The 21803-nt window shown below is 34.1% G+C and overlaps 1 protein-coding gene across 3 annotated transcripts in view; it reads left to right on the top strand.

Annotated features, from left to right (window-relative positions):
- Stim2 (stromal interaction molecule 2) overlaps positions 1-21803 on the top strand; it is a 168017-nt gene that overhangs the window by 98012 nt on the left and 48202 nt on the right. For all 3 annotated transcript variants that reach the window (XM_021260206.2, XM_021260207.2, XM_013073005.3), the window contains exon 3: positions 7190-7304. In XM_021260206.2, the coding sequence (XP_021115865.1) occupies positions 7190-7304 (115 nt within the window). The remainder of the gene's footprint in view (positions 1-7189; positions 7305-21803) is intronic.

Below are 21803 nucleotides of genomic sequence, written 5' to 3' on the forward strand. Positions count from 1 at the left end.
GTCTCTGGTGCAGGTCTTGTGATCTCCAGCACCTTGGCCTCTGGACTCCCAGTTCTATTTCTTGTATCCTGTCCTAGAACTCTAAGAACTAACTTAAGGGCAGTCCTTGAACACACTTGTTTCTGGTGTCTCAGGGATCTCTCTCTTTTGTTTCCTGATGTTCAGTATCTTTTGTTTGTATATATATTTTATCTGGTGCAGTAGTTGTTTTTTTAGGGGGTAATGGTGACTCTTAATCTCTGTAACCTTATCTTCACTTGAAATGCAAGTTTTGACTTAGAGATTTTACCAGATAAATCAGAGGAAGAGTTTTATATTTGTCAAATCTGTAATAGCTGCTTCTACTTATTCACATGTTAATATTAGTTCTGAGTTACTTGCCTTATATTACTGATTCTGTGCTGATGGAAAATAATACTAACATGTATGATCCCACGGGTATTTGCACACATTTATGAATGGCACAGAGAGACTTAAGTAGGTATTTGGGTGTTTAGAGCTCTGGAATCTTAAGCGAATGCTTGTTTAATGGTACCGATTTTGACAGGATACTAAGACCAAAGATAGACTTTGGCACATTTTTAGGTACCACAGTACCTACTCATCTTAACCTGACTATAGTAGTTCTCCCTTTTCTGCAGGGAACAAGTTCTAGGACCTCCAGTGGGTATTTGAAAGTACAGATAGCACTATACTGTTTGTATACACTATACTTATACATATATGCCTGTAATAAAATTTAATATATAAATTAGTCATAGTAAGATTAACAATTTTTATAGATTTTACTAAGTTCAGCATATAATATTTTTCTCCTTGAGAATCTTCAGGTTTTTACTTAAGAGCGTATGCTTTATGGCTTCTCTTTGGCTTACTTGAATTGGCCATCATCATTACTTTTGTACATTTTGGGGCCATTAGTAAGTGAAATAATGGCTACTTGAACATAAGCATCATGATACTTATACCGACAGTCAGTGTGGTAACCAGGAGGACAACTTCAGTAGCAAAAGTTTCTCACCATGTATAATTGCTCCTCAATTTATGATGAGATTACAGTCTAATAAACCCATTGCAAGTAAAAAGTATCCTAAATTGAAAATGTGTTTAGTATCCAGACAGACCCATCAGAAAGTTAAAAAATAGAATACCTACATTAAACAATTGTAAATTGGAGACCATCTATCTGTGCTTGTAAAGCTGAGTGCTGTCTCTTTAATAAATCTTTATTTGTGAGGTTTTTCTACAAATCAACCTGAAGTTTTCACCAATATAGGTAATAAATATTTGAATTCAGGAATTACAGAAAATTTTTTCAATTGTTAAATAGTTTACCTTTTTATCTTTTATTTTCATGCAAACATTCCAGTTGCCTATGTTCTTGTGTGTTTTTTAATCTGTATTTATCATGTATCTATCTATCTATCTATCTATCTATCTATCTATCTATCTATCTATCTATCTATCTATATCTCATGTGGTGGATAAGATCAAGGCTATTAAAACAAAGCAGGTCTTAGCACTAGTCCCTGCCTCTATACCAATAAGTGCATCTTCTGTGGTAGGTCTCAGTCAAGGTTTGATATTGCTGTTATATGTAGATTTCTTAGGTCACTGGTTATCAGCTAATGTAATGTAGTACCTCAGTCTGTCTTCACTCATTTTTATAGAGTGCAAATCAGGGCAAAAATTTAATGCATTATTTGAAAAAACTGTTACTCTATAAATTATAAGTGCTGACATTATTGTCTTAACATGTACCCTGCACTTTTTAAAAAAATTAATTTTATTGGTATACTTTAGATATACATAATGATCACATTCATCATAGGGAATTTGTAACTGTATATAATATATCTTGAATCTTCTTTTTTCCCAATCCCATCCCCTCCTTATATACAGAAACTCTTTCCCATTTTTTCCTTTTGTTCTTTTTTTTTTCTTGTCCTTTCCTTCCTCTCCTCCTCCCCCTTCCCTTGTTCCCCTTTCCATTTGAATATTTTCTTCCTGTTTCCCAATATCTATTATACATTTTGGTGCTTATTTACTCTTTCGGTTTCTCACATCAGGGCAACAATGGGATATCTAAACATGTGTGTCTGATTTATTTCACTTATGAGTATGGTCTCTTCAAGGTGTATCCATTTACCTAGAAATGCCTCAAGTTTATCCTTCTTTATGGCAGAGTAGTACTCCATTGTATTAAAAAATGCATTTTCTTTATCAGTTTATCCATCAGTGGGCATTTGGGCTGATTCCAAGATTTAGCTATTACAAATTTCCAAGCACTATTTTTTATGCTTTATATGAAATAAAGCACTTAAACCTCATAACCCTTTGAAGGTTCCCATTTTGCAAATGAAGAAACTGAAGCACAGAGAATGAAGTAATTAAGATCAGAACAATCAAAAAAAAAATCAGAACTATAATAAGTAGCAGATTTGGGATATCTGTGTAGTGTGGAGACCAAAATGGGATCTGAGCAACCATGCTGTTTGATTTAACAGTTTTAGGACAAAGAGAAATATTGATAATTCATGTTTGATTAGAATCCTATCACTTCCAAGAGTTTGGGAGCCAGTACCTTTTTCTAGACTATCCGGATGGGCACAGTGCTGAAGAACTTAAATGCTGGAATTCTTCAAAATTCACTTACAGTACTAAATCTATTTTATTTTATTTTTTGCAGTGTTGGGGATTGAACAAAGGGAGCTGTGTGTGCTAGGCAAGAGTTCTTACCACTGAGCTGCATCCTCAGGTCTTTGTGTGTCCTTTTAAATAGCTCTTTGACATAGAGAAGTTGCTGATCCTCCTATAGTTTTTTCATTTTTAAAAGTGGAAATAACAGTGGTATTTTTTGGTTGTTGTTGTATATTCTTTCCTCTGAGACATTGTACTGAGCTATTTTAATATTCTTTTTAAGATGGAAAGACACTGAAATTGTTTATCAGGATCCCATCTGCTTTAACCAACTCATGTATTAGACCTTGGACATTGTGTTGTTTTGATGACAGGTGTCCTTGGGGAAAGTCTCTCTACATAGTCAGTGAAGAGGCTGTGGTTTTCCTCTCCATCTCTGCTTTGCATATTTTGTTTCAGAATATCTGAAATGAAACTATTAAGTGTAAATCTTTTTCATTGTACACTAATATATGCATGTTAAATTTTACCTTCGTAACCATATGTGGTAGGCAGTTTTATTTCTGTCCTTGTACAGAAGAGAAATAGAAGGCCAAAAAGTAGCGAAGTCAGATTTTGAACATAGTCTGTCACATTCCAGAGTCTGAGTGCTTAACTGTGATGATGAGTCATATCTTCTGGGTATTGTGGTCTTAAAGTTGTACATTTAAAAATGAAAGGGAAATGGATGCATATTGAGGACATACTCTTAAGTAAAATAAATAGGACACACATATGTAAATACCGAATAGTTTCTCTGGTGTGAGAAACTGAAAGTGTAAATAATGATTAAAATGAGTAATTGATAATGAGAAATAGGAAGAAAAGGTCCAAAAGGGTAGGGGAAAGGAAAGAAGGGAAAGGAAAAATTATGAGAAAAGGAAAAAATAGAAACAAAGTCTTTGTAAATAAGGAAGGGTGGAGTGGGTGAAGGGAGGGCAGGGAATAAGGAAAAAATAAGAACCAAGATTCATCATGTAAAGGTACACGTTCCCAGTGATGAATGTAAATGTATTGTATACCTAAAATGTACCAATAAAAGAATCTAAGGGAAAAAAATGAAAGGGAAAATACAGGTTTGTATCATGGAAATCAGGATAAAGATTATGCCACTCAGGGCTTCTTGAGAAACTGACTAGAAAGTCCTCAAGTGTTGGAGCAGTTCGTGGTGCCTTTGCCTTCTCTGTGGTCACCACTGTTCTTTTTCATTATTTTCTCTCTGCATGTTTATTGGCTTCATCTGTTTCCTTTACCATCTGGCCCGTCTTCATGCTACCAGTGTACTTACCACCTGAACCATCCAGAGTCATGGCCAAGGGAATCAGCTTTCATGATCTCAGTTGTAGTTTCTAGTGAGAAAGAATTCTGTCATCCTGATCCAAGTTTAGGGTTATTTAGGGTTATTCTCCTAAGGGGTACTTTGATCACATAGCTCTAGTTTGAGGGAGCGTGAGTGGAAACAAGCAGGAATCTATATTAATGTTGGTGGTAGTTCCTCAGAAAAGGGGTATGGGCTAAATAGAGGATCCAAATAATGTCTATAATAATAACTAATGTATCATTTAAACAGTATCATAAAACTTAACTTACACATATATAAGATATTTACGTATAAGAAACTGAAATAAATGAATTATAAAACACTAACTTTCGGGCTGGGGATTTAGCTCAGTGGTTCCGGCGCCTGCCTTGCGAGTGCAAGATCCTGAGTTTGATCCCCGGTAAAAACAAAAAACAAAAAACAAAAACCACTAACTTTCTGAAGGTACATGAAGCAAATTCTTTTAATGATACTGCAAGAGTTTATTTAAAATAATCTTCTGAATGAATCCTTTTGAAAAGAATATTCAGTAGTTATTTATTTATTGAACACTCCTTTATTTGTATTACCAACTTAAGATTTCCTAGAGTAGGTTTATACATATAATTGCATATTGCATTAATATTTGCTGTAATAAAAGTATTTCTTAATAGAATTTCACATTCTAATTTTAGACTTCTTGAATCATGGATTGCAATAAATAAAAGTGTCTAGTTCATGCATTTTCAGTTATCAATGATGGTTTTCAAAATTTTTCTAGTTAACTTGCTTCATGTATAATATTAGCAGTTTTCTGTAAAGCTTTGGAAAAGTCTGTGCAGTCAGAATTGTATATTCCTATAGGATATTGAAAAGTTGATGACTTCTAGTGTGTTCAGTTTTCACTCAGTTTACTTAGGAACAGATAATTCTTTTATACTACTAAGTGATCTATAAGTATTTCCATAAGCTTCTTCCTTTTTATATTTCCTTTTTTTGGATATCTTTGCTTTTTTAAGTACATGTTTGATATACATCCATAAACTCATTCTGTTCTTTATTAAGTAGCACAGATTATTAAGTACCACATCTCTATATGGAAATTGTTTTATTTGTGAACTCTATTAATTCCCCAGCCATAGAACTGTACTTTTAGGTTCTTTGTGTTTCTATGGTAGAAAGAACTTCTTAGGACATGCATTTAATATGTATCATGTAAATGAAACAATTAACATTTGTTCAAGCTGACTGGACCATTCCAAGAGACACTTCCTTCCTGTCCGTCCATCTTCATGGTTTTCAGTCTTAAATTTTCTCTCTAGCTCTTGGACCTCTTCCAAGATTTAGGAGGTTTCTAAGCATCTCAGTAGCAGTGATTTATTTTCTAGGTATTTCTACTGAATTCCAAAAGTGTCAGGAAGAATAGGAGAAGTATCAGGAGGAATTGGGGCAGTCAGACCGTCCTCCTTAAATATAACTTTAAAAAGAAGCAGTTAGAAAAAAGGAATTAAAGGGCCAGGGATTTAGCTCAGTGGGGCCATGCCTGCCTCACAAGTGCAAAGTTCTGAGTTTGATATCTGGTACCCCCCCCCCCAAAAGGAATTAAGCTACTGTTCTATTTAGAGCCACAGAATACATGAATACATAAATACTAATGTAAATCTTCCGGATTAGCACTTTTAAACTACTGATGTTGAAGGACCAGACTCTTAACCTCAAGTCTGTAATGGACAGCATCTATAAAATGAGTATATTTTTCCCATGCATGGCTCAGATGTTTTGAAAGCATTGTGAAATTGCTATACAGGTTCCTAAGTGCTTACTTTCAATTTCAATACATAAAGTATTGTAGAACAGTATCAGTGTTCTTACTGATGCCAGTCTGTTGACCACATGTTAAATAGTGTTGTTGATCCTGAAATCTTTTTTTTTTTCATTTTGTATGTCAGGTCATTGAAGTTGAGAAAAGTGAAATGATTTGTTTAGTATTGTATGGCTATTAAATAGTTTAATGTAGACTATGTCTAGCCAAAAACAATATATGTCTGAAGATAATGTTCATTCTCAGTTTATAAAAATCTGAGAAATATGTCTCTGGTTTTGGGACTATTGCCAATTTTTAGCATTTTGGATTTCTGAAATAATCTTTTGTATGATTTTATATTTTTGAAATCAGAAATAAAAATCAATGAAAATAACTAGTAAAGAACAACAAAATAAGAAAAATCAGAAATACTAAGTAGAACAAACTTAAAAATTAAAAAAACTTATTTCATATAATTAGAGTAATGGATTTGTGTGGAAGAAGTATCTAGAGATAAAGTCTAAAAGATTATCCAGGGATAAGGTTGATAAATGGGACATAAGCCATCAAAAAAGAATTTATTTTTTAATTGGTAGACACTGGGAAGCAATTACAAAAGTAATATGAGCTGGATGACTTTTAAGCAAAGATAGTTTTGGTACTTTCTCTCTATATATTTTAAAGTAAGACTAATAGAGGTAGTCTTTCAGTTGTGTGAAATACACAATTCTGAATACCATAGTCAAACGCTGTTGAGTTACAACAGCTTAAAAGTAGAACACAAACATATGATGCAATAATTGATATTAGTATTAATTATGCTTTGAAATACTCTTTAAGTATTTGGCAAAAATGTATAATATTCAGATAGTATATTATGCTGTTGAATATAACCATGACTTGGATTGAAATCTTAATTCTACTGTTTGTTATTGTAACTTTGGACGTATTACTTAGCCACTTTATTTAGGCTTTGGTTTCTCATCTATAAAATGAGATATAATACTTTCCTTTTTCCTTAAAGGACTGTTAACAAAGTTAAATTACTGTATGTGTGCATCTGTGTATACATGTTAGTTATATAATTAAGAATATTACCTGTGAATTATGAATATTGGTTGATACTTTTACTGTTGGTATTGTCATCATGATTGGTAACAGAAGACATTACATAAAATATATCTAACAAATGTATAAAATATGCAGTAAAGAACCAAAAATATACCCGTTATTAGGTTATTACCTTATTTTATTTTATTTTTTGGTACCGGGGATCAAACTCGGGTCCTTGCGCTTGTGCAGCAGGTGGCGAAACCACTGAGCTAAATCCCCGGCCCCCTTATTTTATTTTTTTAGTTTGCCTAAACTAGTTAATTATATTTAATTTAGTATTTTCTCTTTCGTAGTTTATCAGAGAAGATATGAAATATAAAGATGCTACTAATAAGCACAGCCATCTGCACAGAGAAGACAAGCATATAACTGTTGAGGACTTGTGGAAGCAGTGGAAAACATCAGAAGGTAAGACTGTTTTAGTGCTGTGGATCCCTTCTCGTCTGTGCTTCTGCCCTGTTCAGCTGTTGGAAACTCACTTATTGCATATGATTTTGCAAAAATCATTTCAATAATATTTTTATGAGACTATAATAATTTTCCACTTTTGGTTTTGAAAGGCAGTTTTTATCTTTCTTAGATTAGTTAAGCACCAGGCTATTTTCAGATAATTTGATACTTTATATTAAATAAGATAATTAATCTCTGAGAACTTAAAGTTTTGAAGCATTGTTTCACCTAATAAATGTCACTATTATAAAAATTTTATCAAATAAGCATATAGAAATCCTAAGTTTTCTTTTTAGGTATGTATAGTAGTTTCTAAAGTCCTTAAGAGGCCAGAACTCTTAAGTTTTTCCTTACATGAGGCCTTCGTGAAGTCTCTATTATAGCCCCTCTCTGTGGGGCTGTGTCCCCCCAGTAGATGCATAAAACTGCAGCCAGTACCACACCCTACTTAAATTTTTCCTGTATATATATACACCTACGATAAAGTTCAGTTTCTAAGTTAGGGATAGGAAGAGATTAACCACAACTAATAATAAAATGGAAGAGTTATACCAATATATTCTAATAAAAATGTGCATGTGATCTCTTTCACAGGGTGGGTAGTATATACAGCATGGATATGCTGGACAAAGGAATGATTTATGCACCAGGCTGAAATGACTGCATGGGATTTTGTCACACTACTTAGAATGGCAATTTAAAGCTTAGGCATTGAGGCAACCCACTTTCTAGTCCCTTCTGTCTTTCGTAGATAGAAGGTTTTTTTCTCTCAAATTTTTCCTACTCTTAAAAAAAAAGTCCTATAAAACTTATGAATTATTTATTTTGGAATATTCTATTAATATTTTTGCATCGTGGTACACTGTTGGTAACTGAAACTGTGGAAAATTAAACTATGAATAAGGGGGAGGATGACTGAAGTTACATGATAAAATTGTGTGATTTATATTTTTTTCCTTTCAGATTCTTAAGTCTTGAATTTATGTTTTGGACAGTAATTTTTAAGACTCAGAAGTCTGTGCCCTAAACTCCCCAACTCAGTCACTAATGTTAGGAAACTAAGAGTAAAAAGTAAAACAGAAGCATTCATCTTTCTGAGTATCAGAGTCAGCCAAAATATCTTTTATTTCAATGTTGCTAGTCTTTATGAAAGTCAAACAGTTATTATTATTACTATTTATTTTACTTATTTATTTTTGTGGTGCTGTACTGAGGATTGAACACAGGGATTGCTGAGCTATTTCTCCACCCCTTGTTATTTTTATTTAGAGGTAGTCTCATTAGGTTACCCAGGCTGCCCTTGAACTTGTGATCCTCCTGCCTCAGCCTCCAGAATAGCTGGATTGCAGGTATATGCCACCATGTCCAGCAGAAATCAACCATTTATGTTGTGCTGTGTAGTTTTTCTCCTAAAATTTGAATAATGAAATTGCAAGGGAGCTAGGATACATTACCAAATAGGAGAATAAAGAAATAGCAAAGTTATCTGGATGTCAATGGTAATATTGGGAAATGGGAAAATACAGAAAATGATTTCACCAATTCCCAGAATTTTTCTCAACGTAGAAGAAGGTTCATGGCTTTATCTTCACTTTTTCACTATGTTTATCTTCACTTTTTAAAAAAGAAATATACTAAAAAAAAAAAAAAAAAAAGAAATACACTGGGAAAAGAAAAGAAGGAAGAAACACATGACTGACTTAAAGGTCAGAACTTTAAAAAATATGTTTGATTTTTCTTTCCTACATCATTTTAAGATAATAAAGAAAAGAATAAAAATAGAATGAAATGAATATAAATGAAGAAAGGTACTGGGATAGTAGAAAACTTACAATAGACTTTATAGGAAATATCTTACCAATACTTAGATACTTTAAACTACTTACCAGACCAATTATTTAAATACAGGATGACCCACAATTGCATATTTTTTCATTAATTTTTATAAGACAATATATCAGGAAATATAAAAGCGACAACTTTATCAAATTTATTCAATATAAGCATCTACTAACTGAAATGACAGCTGCCCAAGCAATGCTCGGGGTGGTCAGAACTTGAACCAGCGCGCTGCCCGAGTGGTGCTGGGGGTCAGCTGTTCCGTGGCTGAGCGAACTCGAGCTCTGTTGCAGAGTCTGTTGCTGCTAGTAATTTGTAGGAATTGAGTGTGTGATACATTGAATGGAATCGCTTAACTATGTTTTAACGAAAGAATTAAGGATTTTGCTGTGTAACTCTAATGCTTGGTTCAGTTAACATCATTGCTCACCTGGAAGTTTTAAATTTATTCTGTTCCCTCTGATATGTCGATAATTTTAGTGTATGAAATGAGTTGATAATACATTGCTAAACAAGAGAAAAAAGCATAGAGATTTATTAATGTGCATCATACACAATGTATAAGTCTCAGAGAGGGAAAAGGGCTGAACTTTATGTAGAGCTGAACAGAGGGACAGAGGTGTGGACTTGGAGGGTGAGGAGTGAGGTGACCCAAGCTCTGGAAGATTGGGTGGAGTGAGCACGCCGTAAGACTGATTGTCTTGTTATGCAGATGACATCCCCCTTGTGCCTGATTGACTGGGCCACTTGACAGATCCTTGGCTCTCTTTATCTGAAAAAATCTTTCCTGGGTAGTAAGGGGACTATGAGATAGAAATGCCTCTGTTTGCCTTTGCTGTTTACTTTACTAATATAGACAGAGATTCTTGTCTTTTCACAAAAGGACAGCTTTTCATAGCCATTCCTGTGCATGCAGAGGCCTCTAGTTTATCTGAATAAATGAAATACATCAAAGAAATATAATTGAGTAGCGATACATTACTCTCCCACATTATACCTGTGATTTGCTGTGGTTTAATTCTTCACCTAGCAAAGTAATCTATTTAAAATATATGCTTATTCCTTCAGTACTGTCGTGGTGCAGGAAAAAAGCCACAATCTTTACAAAGACCTGCTCTCTCCTCCCATTTCATGATCTCTTACCTTTCTGTCCGTCTGTCACGCTCACTACTCTACCAAGCCAGACCCTTGCTGTTCCACAAGCAGGAATGCAGACGTCCCATCCCCAGGGGTTAGCTCCTTTAACAGCTGTTCGTTCAGTTTAAGTTTTTACCAGAAGCCATGCTTTCTTTCACTAAAGCCTCCTCTGGCTACCCTGTTTAAAATAGCAGACCACACTCTCTTTTACCTTTTTTCCTCCCTAGCAATCGTGATCCTCTTTACTTGGCTTCATCCTTTAAATATTTAGACTTTTCATGTTTGTTCTCCTTTTCTCTTCTCTCCCTGCAGTGTAAGCCTCAGAGAGCAGAGGTCTTTGTCTGTTTTGTTTATTAATATATCCCCAAATGAGACTGTACCCTAAAACTCCTTTTGGTTTTCCACCCTGATCACTTTGTTGAGCTCTTTTATCATCTGTGAGAATATTTTCGCTATTTTTATTTTATTTTTTTAAGTTTACAGCCTTTTCAAGGTAAATAATCTCTTAAGCCTCCCTGCCTCCAGGTTTTCACCTTAGTCTTCACCCTCTAAGGTCTTACCATTGTGACAGTGAAAACATTTCCTCTTAGGTCCAAGTTGTTGACCTAAGTTATTTGCTATCAGTGTCCATTCATCTAAGCTCCAGTCTTCCACATAACCTTAGGGGGTCAAGGCCTGGCTGTAGTCAGTCTCAGGGTTTCTACTAGGACAGCTGCATGGAAGAGAGGGGAAAAGCCACATGAAAGATTCAAGCGGTATAAATCTCCCAACAAACTTTACAGTGACTTAATTTTTCAACCCATGTCAAACCCTCTATTTATAAAGCAGTCATGTAAGGGTGGGGCTTTGTTGCTGGAGACAGTGGTATGACTGGCAGGTTGAACATACAGGGTTCTGCTAGTTATCTGTTATGTTTTGTTTCTGTTTAAGATTTCTCTTCCAAAATAGGTTCTTCTGAAAAGGTTGGAACACTGCTGAAGAAGAGATTAAAATGAATCTCCAGCAATAACATGTAATTCAAGGTTATTTAGTTGAACATATTAAAAAATTGTGTGTGCATGTGTACACACACACACTCATTCTTTGCCCATCATTGCTGTGTCTCCAAAGGTTAGAGCAGTGATTTATTCACTTTGAATAAAATGAAATATTCAGTAAATGTTTGTTGAATGAACAAAAGTATAGTGCCTCTTGAACATTGAATATTCCATAATTGTCTATCAGATATTTTGAGAACAGGCATTTTTGTTATGATATAATACATGCATTCCTAAAAAACTTACGTTTTATAAAATTAGCTTAAAAATTCAACTTTGTAACCAGGGTACTGATACTACTAATAAAAATACTAGTACTTGTGAAAAAGAAACTTTAAATTTCTAACCAATAAATACTATAGTAGGTATAAGAATGTATGTTGGAAATAATACGTGAAGATAACTTAATTGAAGGGGTATTTATTAGATAGGGTTGAGGCTGCTGAAAAATGAAGAGAAAGGGAAAGTGCGCAGAGAGAACTGAGCAACAAACATTTCCGAGACACAGGTGACTGGACAGAGCTTGCTATAGTGGTGGCTAGTATACTTCCTATTTGCTGTTGCTTGGTGATATGAAATGATGGCATGCTTAGAAAAGTCACATATGAAATGATGTAACTTTTATATTATATTGACATGTGTGAACAGTGCTTTCCCAACATATGCAGAGCCCTGGGTTAGAGCCCCAGCAATTGGCGGTGGGGGGGAAGAGAGTTAAGGTAGCAAACGGAAGTAGAAGTTGAGGTGGCATACCTGAGTAGCAGGTATGAGGGCTGCAGCTATATAATTTTAAGCCTTGGGTTGTCTATTTATTCACATTGAAACATTGTATCTCTTTAAAATTCACCTATAAAAAGTGATTCTTCTATGTTATACATGAGTTATATACTGTGAGTGCTGCTATAATTTCTGGCACACCTGATAGGAACTTAGTAGATGTTGATTTCTCTGTGTAGTAAAATTGTGTTAGCCAAAGTATTTGTCCATATTTAAAGTTTTACACTGTTTTTGATTCAGTCTCATAATACTCATCAGTAAAATTGATCACATTAGGCTATATAATTACCATCATTGTGTGGAAATGGTGTTGAGAAGCAACCAAGATTTTTTTTGAGTATTGTCACCTGGGAAGAAAAGTGACATTATGTTATGCAGAAATTGATTCTGACCTCACATAGAAAAATTTCAATGGTGACTTGAATGCAATTTTTTTTTGTATGTGCAGAGAATACTTAATTAAGTTGCATATGTCAGCAGTCCAGTACAGATGAAACCCATTTTAAAAACTAGTAGTAAATTTCAGGTAGCTTTGGATAAACTCTGTGAATTGTGGGAATTACTGGACATAGTTAAAGAGTAGCAAGATAACTAATAAAGGAAAGTGTAGATAGAAAATTATTGGTTAGGTACAAGATTTAGGGACTGTGATAGATAAAAACCTTGACAATTGTGAGGTAATCTTTCTATCCTTTGCAGCATGGGTGTCTTCTTACCTAAGATAACTATGTAAATTTGGGCTTTACAAATTAAATGGATATTTGGAAATTGGGAGGGTTTCATTTATTTTCTTATATAGAAAAAAATTTCATTTTGGAATTGAGAGAAGAGAGTTGTAGGGATTTAAAATTGGTTGTTTTTAAGTGCATATAAAGCCTAGAGAAAAAGTAATCATGAGTATTTTCATTTAGGAGAGCAAAAATTTTGTAAACATTGCATTAAAGGAACTATAAAGGAAAAATTCTTGACTGTGGATGTTAACTTCCTAAAATAATAAGGGGAATTATAAATATTTCCTTTATATAGGCCCATTTATATATATATATATATATGTATATAATTTATATAGACCCATTATGTATTTCCTTTATATAGGCCCACAATGTTTTTTTTCTGAGCATGAAATTACAAGTGGATTTCCAAATGTTGATAAAATTTACTGTCTCTTTCTAGGTATATGCCACTGGTTTTTACATAGAGGCTGAAATGAAAAAAAAATGTAAATGAATCAGTGCATATTGCTTAGCATTATTAGCAGAGTAACACAAAACATAAGCCTTGCAGATAATAAGGTAACATTATTTTCATGTCAGCCATCAACAAAATATTTATTTGTATTTTTATAACATGGAATAATAGTCACTAGTAGGATACAAGGCAGATAAAGCCTTTCAGCTCAAGAGCTTAACACTATTTTGCATGTTCACAGTTGAAAAGTTAAATAGTACTACAAGGTTTGGTTAAATCCTTCATAAGTGGTTCTATTTTAGAAGTTTAGAAGAATGGGCAGTTTGTTATGGGGAGGCTTCATTGGAGAGATGACTTCTCGGCAAGATTTTGAAAGACGTAGAATTTTCTTAGGCATATACAGATTAACACAATAAATGAGTAGGTATAATTGTATATGTGAATGCTAAGTAGCCCATTTTACAACCAGAAATTAGTAATGTTTAGTGTATGTGAGAGAAGTCACTTTTAATATGTCTTTTGCTATTAATATGAAGTATTTAACCTGTCATCTGTTAGATGTGGATGAAAGTTGTCTACCATATAGGTTGTTGAGATGGGATGAATTACATGTCAAGTACTTGGAACAGTGCCTAGTGCAAAGTGAGTTCCCAGAGAGTATCTGTTGTTATCTCTGGTTCTTAGAGTAAATGTGAACATGGTGTGTTACGGGGTTTTGGAAGTGGATGGAGCTGGAAAAGACATCTGAGTTGGAGAATAGTGATCAGTCACAGAGGGAGACATGTTTAAACCTGCTCTTACAAGTGGCAAGTAAGATTCCACCCAGGTACTAGTGCTTATCAGTTCATAGTGACTGCCTGGGGCACTTTATTAAGGAAGTTTGGTTTGTGTCTGGTCTCAGTAGCAAAGAAGGATATTATTGTAGCAATTATTAATTAGTAGTATTTACTGTGTGCATGGGAGGTGGTAGTATATTTAGCGTTTTTATCACCACACAAAGTGTTAGAAGCTGTTGCAGCTTCTCATTTTAGAGAGCCTTGTAATACAGAAGAGTTATAGGGAGATGGATTCATTATAGGCTGGAAGACTACCAGTGAGTCTAATATGGTATAGAAGAAGAATAAAGCATCATGAATTCTGAGAAATGTTTTAAAGGAAGACTTGGATTAACTTACCGTTGTGTGTAGAATAAATTCAAGGTTTTTACTCCTTGTGATTTTGGACCCACTGGGCTTGAGGGAGTTCATTTAATTTTCATACAATAAATATTTTTTAGTAAATGTTTATTATGAGTAAAGCATTGTCCTAGATACTGAGGGTACACAGGTGAAGAATATGTGCTCTGTCCTCCACATGTCCACAGTCTACTGGTAAAGAAAGATCTGTTAACGAGTCATTAAAGGGATGTGTTATGATCTGTAATGGAGATTATATAGAAGAAATTGTGGGATAATAACAAGAAAATAACATCTGTCTGCCTATAGAGGTTAAGGAAGCCCAGAGGAATTGCATTTACTTTTCATCTCTTATTATCCCTTCACTGGAAAGCACTCCTCCTGAATTAGTAGTTGTGGATATTTGTAATTAACATAGAATATTTAAAAAGACACAGCTTCTTGATACGCTACAGATGCTTGTGCTGTTTTAATAAATTAGATTTTAATTATTTTCTTCTTCCATACAATATTTTTACTTTTTTTAGTTTTAGAAGAAGCTCTTATTGTCAGTAAAAGTCATCAGTAGAGTATTGGGTTTTCATCATCCACAGAAAGCAATTTATACAAGGGAAGGCCTGTTCTTGAGGGTAGAGTCTGGTTTCATAGTGACAGAAGTCATCATTTGTACCACTAACAAAAGGTCTTTTGTAGTTAGTTTCTGTGTAAAGTATAGCTGGCACACACATTGTTTATTCACTCTATTAACTAATATTTAAGGGAATTTTATGTAGACTTTGCTAGGAAAATAGTGTAACCATTTCGTGATCAGTTTAAACATTAGGCAAACACTTCTGTATTAATCAGAGTTGATTTTTGTACCCCATACTAAGTGTGCCTCTTATTTTTTATAATAAAAAGCTTTTTTTAAGTTATAAAATTATCCAGATGAGGTCAGAATACTCAAAATAAGTGCTGATATGTCTTAATCATGATTTCATGATTCCATGTTAGTATTTCAGTGTTTCTGTTCCTTTCATTTCAGATCTACTCGTGAAGCTTGTTTTGGTTTTATTAGTTTTCTTCTTCGTACTTCTCTTTCTTTTGGAATATTGACATTCATTTTCTTTTTCTCCGGGACACTTGCATGTTGGAGATGTGGTTTATTGTACATACCAGTTTGCCAGGATTAATTATAACCTTTTAATTTGTAAAGTATACTTCACTATGAGACAACTGTCTTTAAAAAAAAAAATAGATTGTTCTTCACTTTACTCTGAAATAGAGATCACCTCAGCAGAGCATGCAAAGACTAAACTACGTATCACATCTCTCTGTACTCTAGAAAATTCGACCATTTCTATTCTGTAGGAACACATGAAATAAATGTTTTGAGCCTATTTTTTTCTGATATAATGAGTTATCCACTTTGTAATCATATGAAGATTTCTTAGGACTTAAGGAAGTACTATTCTTAAGATTGTTTGTGAATTTGCCTATGATTTTCTATACCCTGAATTATTCTACATTTCTCCTCTGCTATGTTCACAGACTCAAGGGATACCTCAAGTTTGGAGTACAGTAACAGAACCTTCTGCAGAAGGTAAAAATGAGGACTGTCCACTTTTCACTGTTTGTGATGGACTATATAGAAAACAGCAGCCTTCTTTGAACAGCATATTTTTCTTTGCTTCCTTTCTACCCTTTCCCCAACAGTTGGGAATCAGTTGCATATCAATATGTGTTAAATTTTGCTTTGTCATTCCTTGGTTTGGGAAGGGAGTGGGAGGAGGGACTCTGGATATAAGATCTAGTTATTCAAGTATATGTTATCATAGGAGATTCACTATATTAAATTCTACTTTACATGAAATAAATTTTTTTTATTCCTTCTGCTTTTAAATAAAATCCCTTCTTTTTTTGATAATAGTATTCTCCTTTTCAAAGAAAGTCAATTTTAAGAAGCTTCTTTCTTTTTTCTTTTTCGTTGTCAAACAAGTCTTAGGCTTACTTAGGTAGGGTTTTTTTCCCCCTATTCAAACGAATGAAACTTTACATTTTAGAAGCAACTGTAATAGAAATAACATAAATTGCAAATAACAAAAACATAAAAAATTGTCAGTATTAGCCAGGCTTTTCAATTTGAATATGACCTTGGCTTGTTTTTAAAATTACAACATTTTTGTTATTCTGAAGTACATATTTATGTACATATGTCATATCACATACCTAAATACATAGTACAGAAGAAATGCATGATAAAAAGTAGCATAAAATACATAGCCTATGTATATAGTTTATATTTAGAAATCTTTTAACTCTGTGGATTATTAGTCTGGATGGAATCACATAAACCTTATATTGTTGTCTTAATCTGGTTTCATATTTTAAAGGTAAGGTCTTCAATAAGAGAGCCTCAGTAAGGATTCCTCTAACGTGGATAATCTTCTCTTTCTCTTTCTTGCTTTGTGTGACTTATTCCAGAATGTTCAAAATAATGGACCATTCAGATATTTTTTGATTTCATAATGTTTCATATTAGATAATTACTTAAATTATTCGTTTGAAGTTCAGAATCTGGATTAGCCTGATAAAATGGGACAGAAGATGTCAGTCTCAGTGGAAGAAATTTTGTTTTTACTTCCATCATTCACTTTTTCCTTTACCATATAGTCAGAAAAAAAAAGAGAAGTGTTCATCACTCCTCTCTTACAGCTTTGTAACGGTTATGTTACATAAATAAAATTAATAATACAGAGTTGTGATTCACTCACATAAAGGTATCATAGTTCTAGTTATATGATTGGAAAATTCACAAAAAGAAGGAAAAGGAAAGAGAATAGCCTTGTCAGAATACTGGCAATAAAGCCAGGGGTTGACTAATGAATTCCGTAATGGGCCTCAGAGATATGGAAGGAAGATCAGGAAGGGACAGTGTCATGAATGTCAAGAGATGAGAGTATTTTCAAGAGGGATAGAAAGTTGAAAGTTTGAGGGCATAACCTACCATAGTACAAACTATCTGCCAAAGGTCCTCAAGAGGAATAAACTTTAGATCTCCCTAATAAGAGTACATGTACATGTATTCCTGAGCAAAAGTTTTGTGTTTATCCTGTGAATCCTGTGACTGATTTTGTTTCCTCTTTTGCTTACCTTTAATAGCTATTGTTAAGGATCTCATGTATATTTTGTTCATGCTCATAACTCACCTTCATCTTGTTTTCCTAGCCCATCAATATCTTTCATCTTTTATTCTCTTTACATTGTATAATTTGTTTTTAAAGAATTTATTTTCTGCTCACTCTCCACTACCTTCCCACCCCCAAATAGTGGAAGACAGAGGAAAGACAAAAATAGTTAATAGTTTGATATAGAGAAATATGATATATGGAAAAATGATTAAATTTAGCAAGGAAAAAGGTCATTAGGTAACCCTTAGAAAATTAATTTAAACATTGAAATGGGGAAGAAGGAGAAATAAAGAAACTTAAAATTTGAGTGGAAGTAACTCAAGTGCCCATCATGGATGAATGGATAAGTAAATTGTGGAATGGAATACAATGGAATATTACTCAGTTTTAAAGAGGAAGACAGTTCTGACATATGTGCAACATGGCTGACCCTTGATGACATGCTAAATGAAATAAGTTAATCGCAAAGATACGAATGCTGTGTGGTTCTGTTTATATGAGGTACTTAGAGTAGCTAGAATCACAGTTCGAGTGAGTAGAATGGTGGCTGCTGGAGCCTGGGGAGGGGGATGAGGAGTTAGGTAGTGAGTACACACTGAATTTTAGTTTGGCAAGATGAAAAGAGTTCTGGAGATGGATTGTGGTGATGATAGCATCATAATGTGGATGTAGTTAATGGCACTAGGTCATATACTTAAAATGGGTTCAGGTAGAATTTGTGTTATATGTGTTGTATCATAATAAAAAAAACAGTTGAGAGAATGAGTACACATAAAGTAGGAACAGTGGGCAACACCCTGTTTAAGGGAAAAGCAAGAAAATGGAGTGAAATTGAATGGATAGCATGATCAAGTAAAGAGATTTTTTTAGGAACTGGTAGATCTGTGTGTGCCAGTAAGGTGGTGGGGGGCACTCTTTAAACAGTTCAATTCAGCAGGTATTTTGTTTTTTAAAACTACGTGTAGGAACTGGTTTTAACATCTTTCCATTTAACATCAGCATCTGTTTTCTTCTTGGATAATTTTGTTTGTTCATGGATTGAAAAGATTTTGTTAGGTTAATAAAAATGAATTTAAGCTCAGACAAGAAACTTTCTAACAAAATAGTTCTTCACTGATAAATGAAGAGCTGATGATAGTGACTAAGACATGTCATTATTTTCAGTTGTCTTTAAGAATTTATTTTCAGTGAAGAATTTGAGTGACAGTCCTTATTAAGCAATGTATTAAACTTTTTGGAAAGGGATGGGGGTGGATTGGGAAAAGGGAAGGTGGAGGGAAAAGTAATTAGAGAGGGAGTCCCAAGAAATTCCTTACTTTATAAATTGGCATTTGTTTGGTTTCTCAATTATATATTGCAAGCGTATGGAATTCTAACATTACTTTCCATGGCTGAAGTGGGTTTAAGAGGAAGCGACAACAGTAAATATTGTTGACTTTCAAAAGGAGAAGTAATGAGACTGATACCTGAAGGTAGATATACGTTTGAAGAACATTATATCTTAAAAGATGGGAAGTTTTTCAGTGTGTTTACATATTAATAAATTATCCAGTTAAATAATTGGTTACTACATTAATATAAAAACTATCCTTATTTGATAAGGATAAGGACCAGGTGTTAGTCCACTCTGGTCATGTCTTTCTCTATCTCTTTCTTCTGGATTTTATTTTCTCCTGCTGTTTCCTAAAGAATAGCTCTATGGCTCTTAGTATTTACAGGCTTACCTCTTTTTCAGGATCATGACCAAAGAGAAATAAGAGTCTTCTCTTTCTGCTCTTGTGAGGAAAGTACCAAGAAGTAACTTAGATTATGTGGCCAGACCTAGACCTCTCACTGTGACCTCCAGAATGCGCTCCTTCCCCCAGTTGATTAGGAAGCTTATCTCAGAAGAAGGCAGAGGGAGAAGGAGTACTTAGCAGCCATCTAGCTATTAGAGATTGAGGAGCAAGAGAAACTAGACATGAAGAACAGATTGAGGAAAACCTCAATAGGTAGGTAGGATCTGTCAGCATGGGTCATAAGATACAAAATTTAGCTACTCTTTCAGAACAATCTGATATGTTCTTGACACTTGGAGTTCAAGACTTGTAGACTATAGATAAAATTTTCTCATGAGTATAACTCTCACCATTGGAATCCAAAATCTTCCTGGATATTATAGATTTCACTATTGCCTGACATTTTACCTTGACAAGGTGAAATCCTGGCTGACTTCACCCAGGCATGTCTATCACTGGACATGTCTATATTGTGAAAAATGAAATTTTGCACTTTAAAAAGCATCCTTGGAGAAGGAGAAAAATGAATTTGAGGTAGCAAAACAAAGGTATTGTCCATATGGAGTCAGTGTGGCAATCTTGAGAAAAAGATGCCTTCCAAATATCTGTATATTCAGGGAACATGAGTTTATCGGCACATGTCCTAAACACTCCCAAGGGGCAAATAGCATTTATCACCTTTGAGTAATAAGTAATATCAGCTACTGTTACACGGTAAGAACATGGGAGGTTTTTGCATTCTGTAGCTTCATACTGTGCTAGAGTTGCTGTGTTTAGGTTACTGAGGCCTCCTCTCTCTAGGGAAGAGGAGCAACTGTAAAATTAAAAAGTCAGTGGGTATAATTAAGGTTTGTAGAGGCACCCAGAGAATTATCTGGGAGAGCATTTCTTGATGAAATTACAAAAGGTTTTAGTAAAATTGTAAGTAGTTAGGGACGGGGATTTAGCTCAGTGGTTCCACCGCCTGCCTCACAAGCACAAGGTCCTGAGTTTGATCCCTGGTACCAAAAAAAAAAAAATTATAACTAGTTATAATAATTTCTTGCTGTTACCAAATCTAGGAAAAATACTACTTTTTTTTTTTTTTTTTTTTGCAATTAATAGGGTTTGAACCTAGGGCCTTACATGTTTTGTGCTTTAGCCTTTTAAAATTTTTTATCTTGAGACAGGATATTGCTGCATTGCCCAGGCTAACCTGGAGCTTCCCTGCCCCAGATTCCTGAGCTGGTAGGATTACAGGTGTAAGTCACCACATCCATCTAACAGTAATATTTTTATGTGACTTAAGCTGCTAGAAGAAATTATACATTTATAGTTCACAGTGGTATGTTAATTTTCTAAATTTGTTAGTATTTTTTCAAAACTGGATTCAATGTCATAAACATTTTCCATTTTTCATTATATTAAGAGGAAGCAAGATTCAGGAATCTGAAAAATCAAGTTAGTGATTTGTATTAGTAGCATTTGTTTAGACTGATGAAAGTTTAAGGCTCGAATGTCTTTTTGTTTGTGTCTTCTAAAATATAAAATTTATTTTTCAAGTAAATTGGTTAGGCAGGATTTAGAGGCCATTGTACCATTTTTAGTTTGTTGGCACTTCCATTACAACAAGTAATCATTAATTCCTGGAAGTGAAGCATTTTATTTGTGTGAGTACCAAATAGAAGAAGGGGAGATTTATAATTAAGAAGGACTCTGAATTTAATTATGTGGTAAAAACTTGTTAGTTTGACTCCAATACTTTCACCAGACTAAGCAGAATTACTTTCTTCCTCATTGGCACATCTGGGGGCCTGAAAAAAATTAAAACAGAGCATTTCTGGATCTGGAAAACAAGTCATTTGCAAGTGAACAAAGAAATACAAAGGGATAGAGCTGGGGATTATTGAATAAATAATTAGGAAAGGAAATAATTTGAAATAGGTTGAGAGGAAATTGTTTTCAGCTCCAGCCTATAAAAGTTGAGAAATAGTAAAGATGAAATGCTTTAATACTTCAAACCAATGTAATGATCATGTTTCTAAAAAGTCAGCTAAATTTTCAGATTAAAGTCTAGTTTTCAAAGTATCATGCGTATTTTTATAGTAGTTTGTTAGTTTTTTGCTAGATAAACATCATAAATCCATACTAGGAGCTTTCCAATACTGTGAGTTTGGAACTTAGTCTTTCCAATTTGTTACTAGATGGATGTTGAGCAAGGAGTAAACTGTTCTGGGATCTGTGGCCTCTCAACTTTCAGTTTTGGTTATCTAAAGAAATCTCAAGTTAAAGTTACCCTTTTGGAGATAGACACTGTTCCACAGTGAGTGAGAGCATGAAACTTGATTGCCTGTTTTCAAGTCTCTGTATAGTGCTT

The sequence above is a fragment of the Heterocephalus glaber genome, unplaced genomic scaffold (genome assembly GCF_053883595.1).
Source record: "Heterocephalus glaber isolate CG9 unplaced genomic scaffold, H.glaber_assembly_v1.0 deba00001509, whole genome shotgun sequence".
NCBI classification, from domain to species: Eukaryota; Metazoa; Chordata; class Mammalia; order Rodentia; family Bathyergidae; genus Heterocephalus; species Heterocephalus glaber.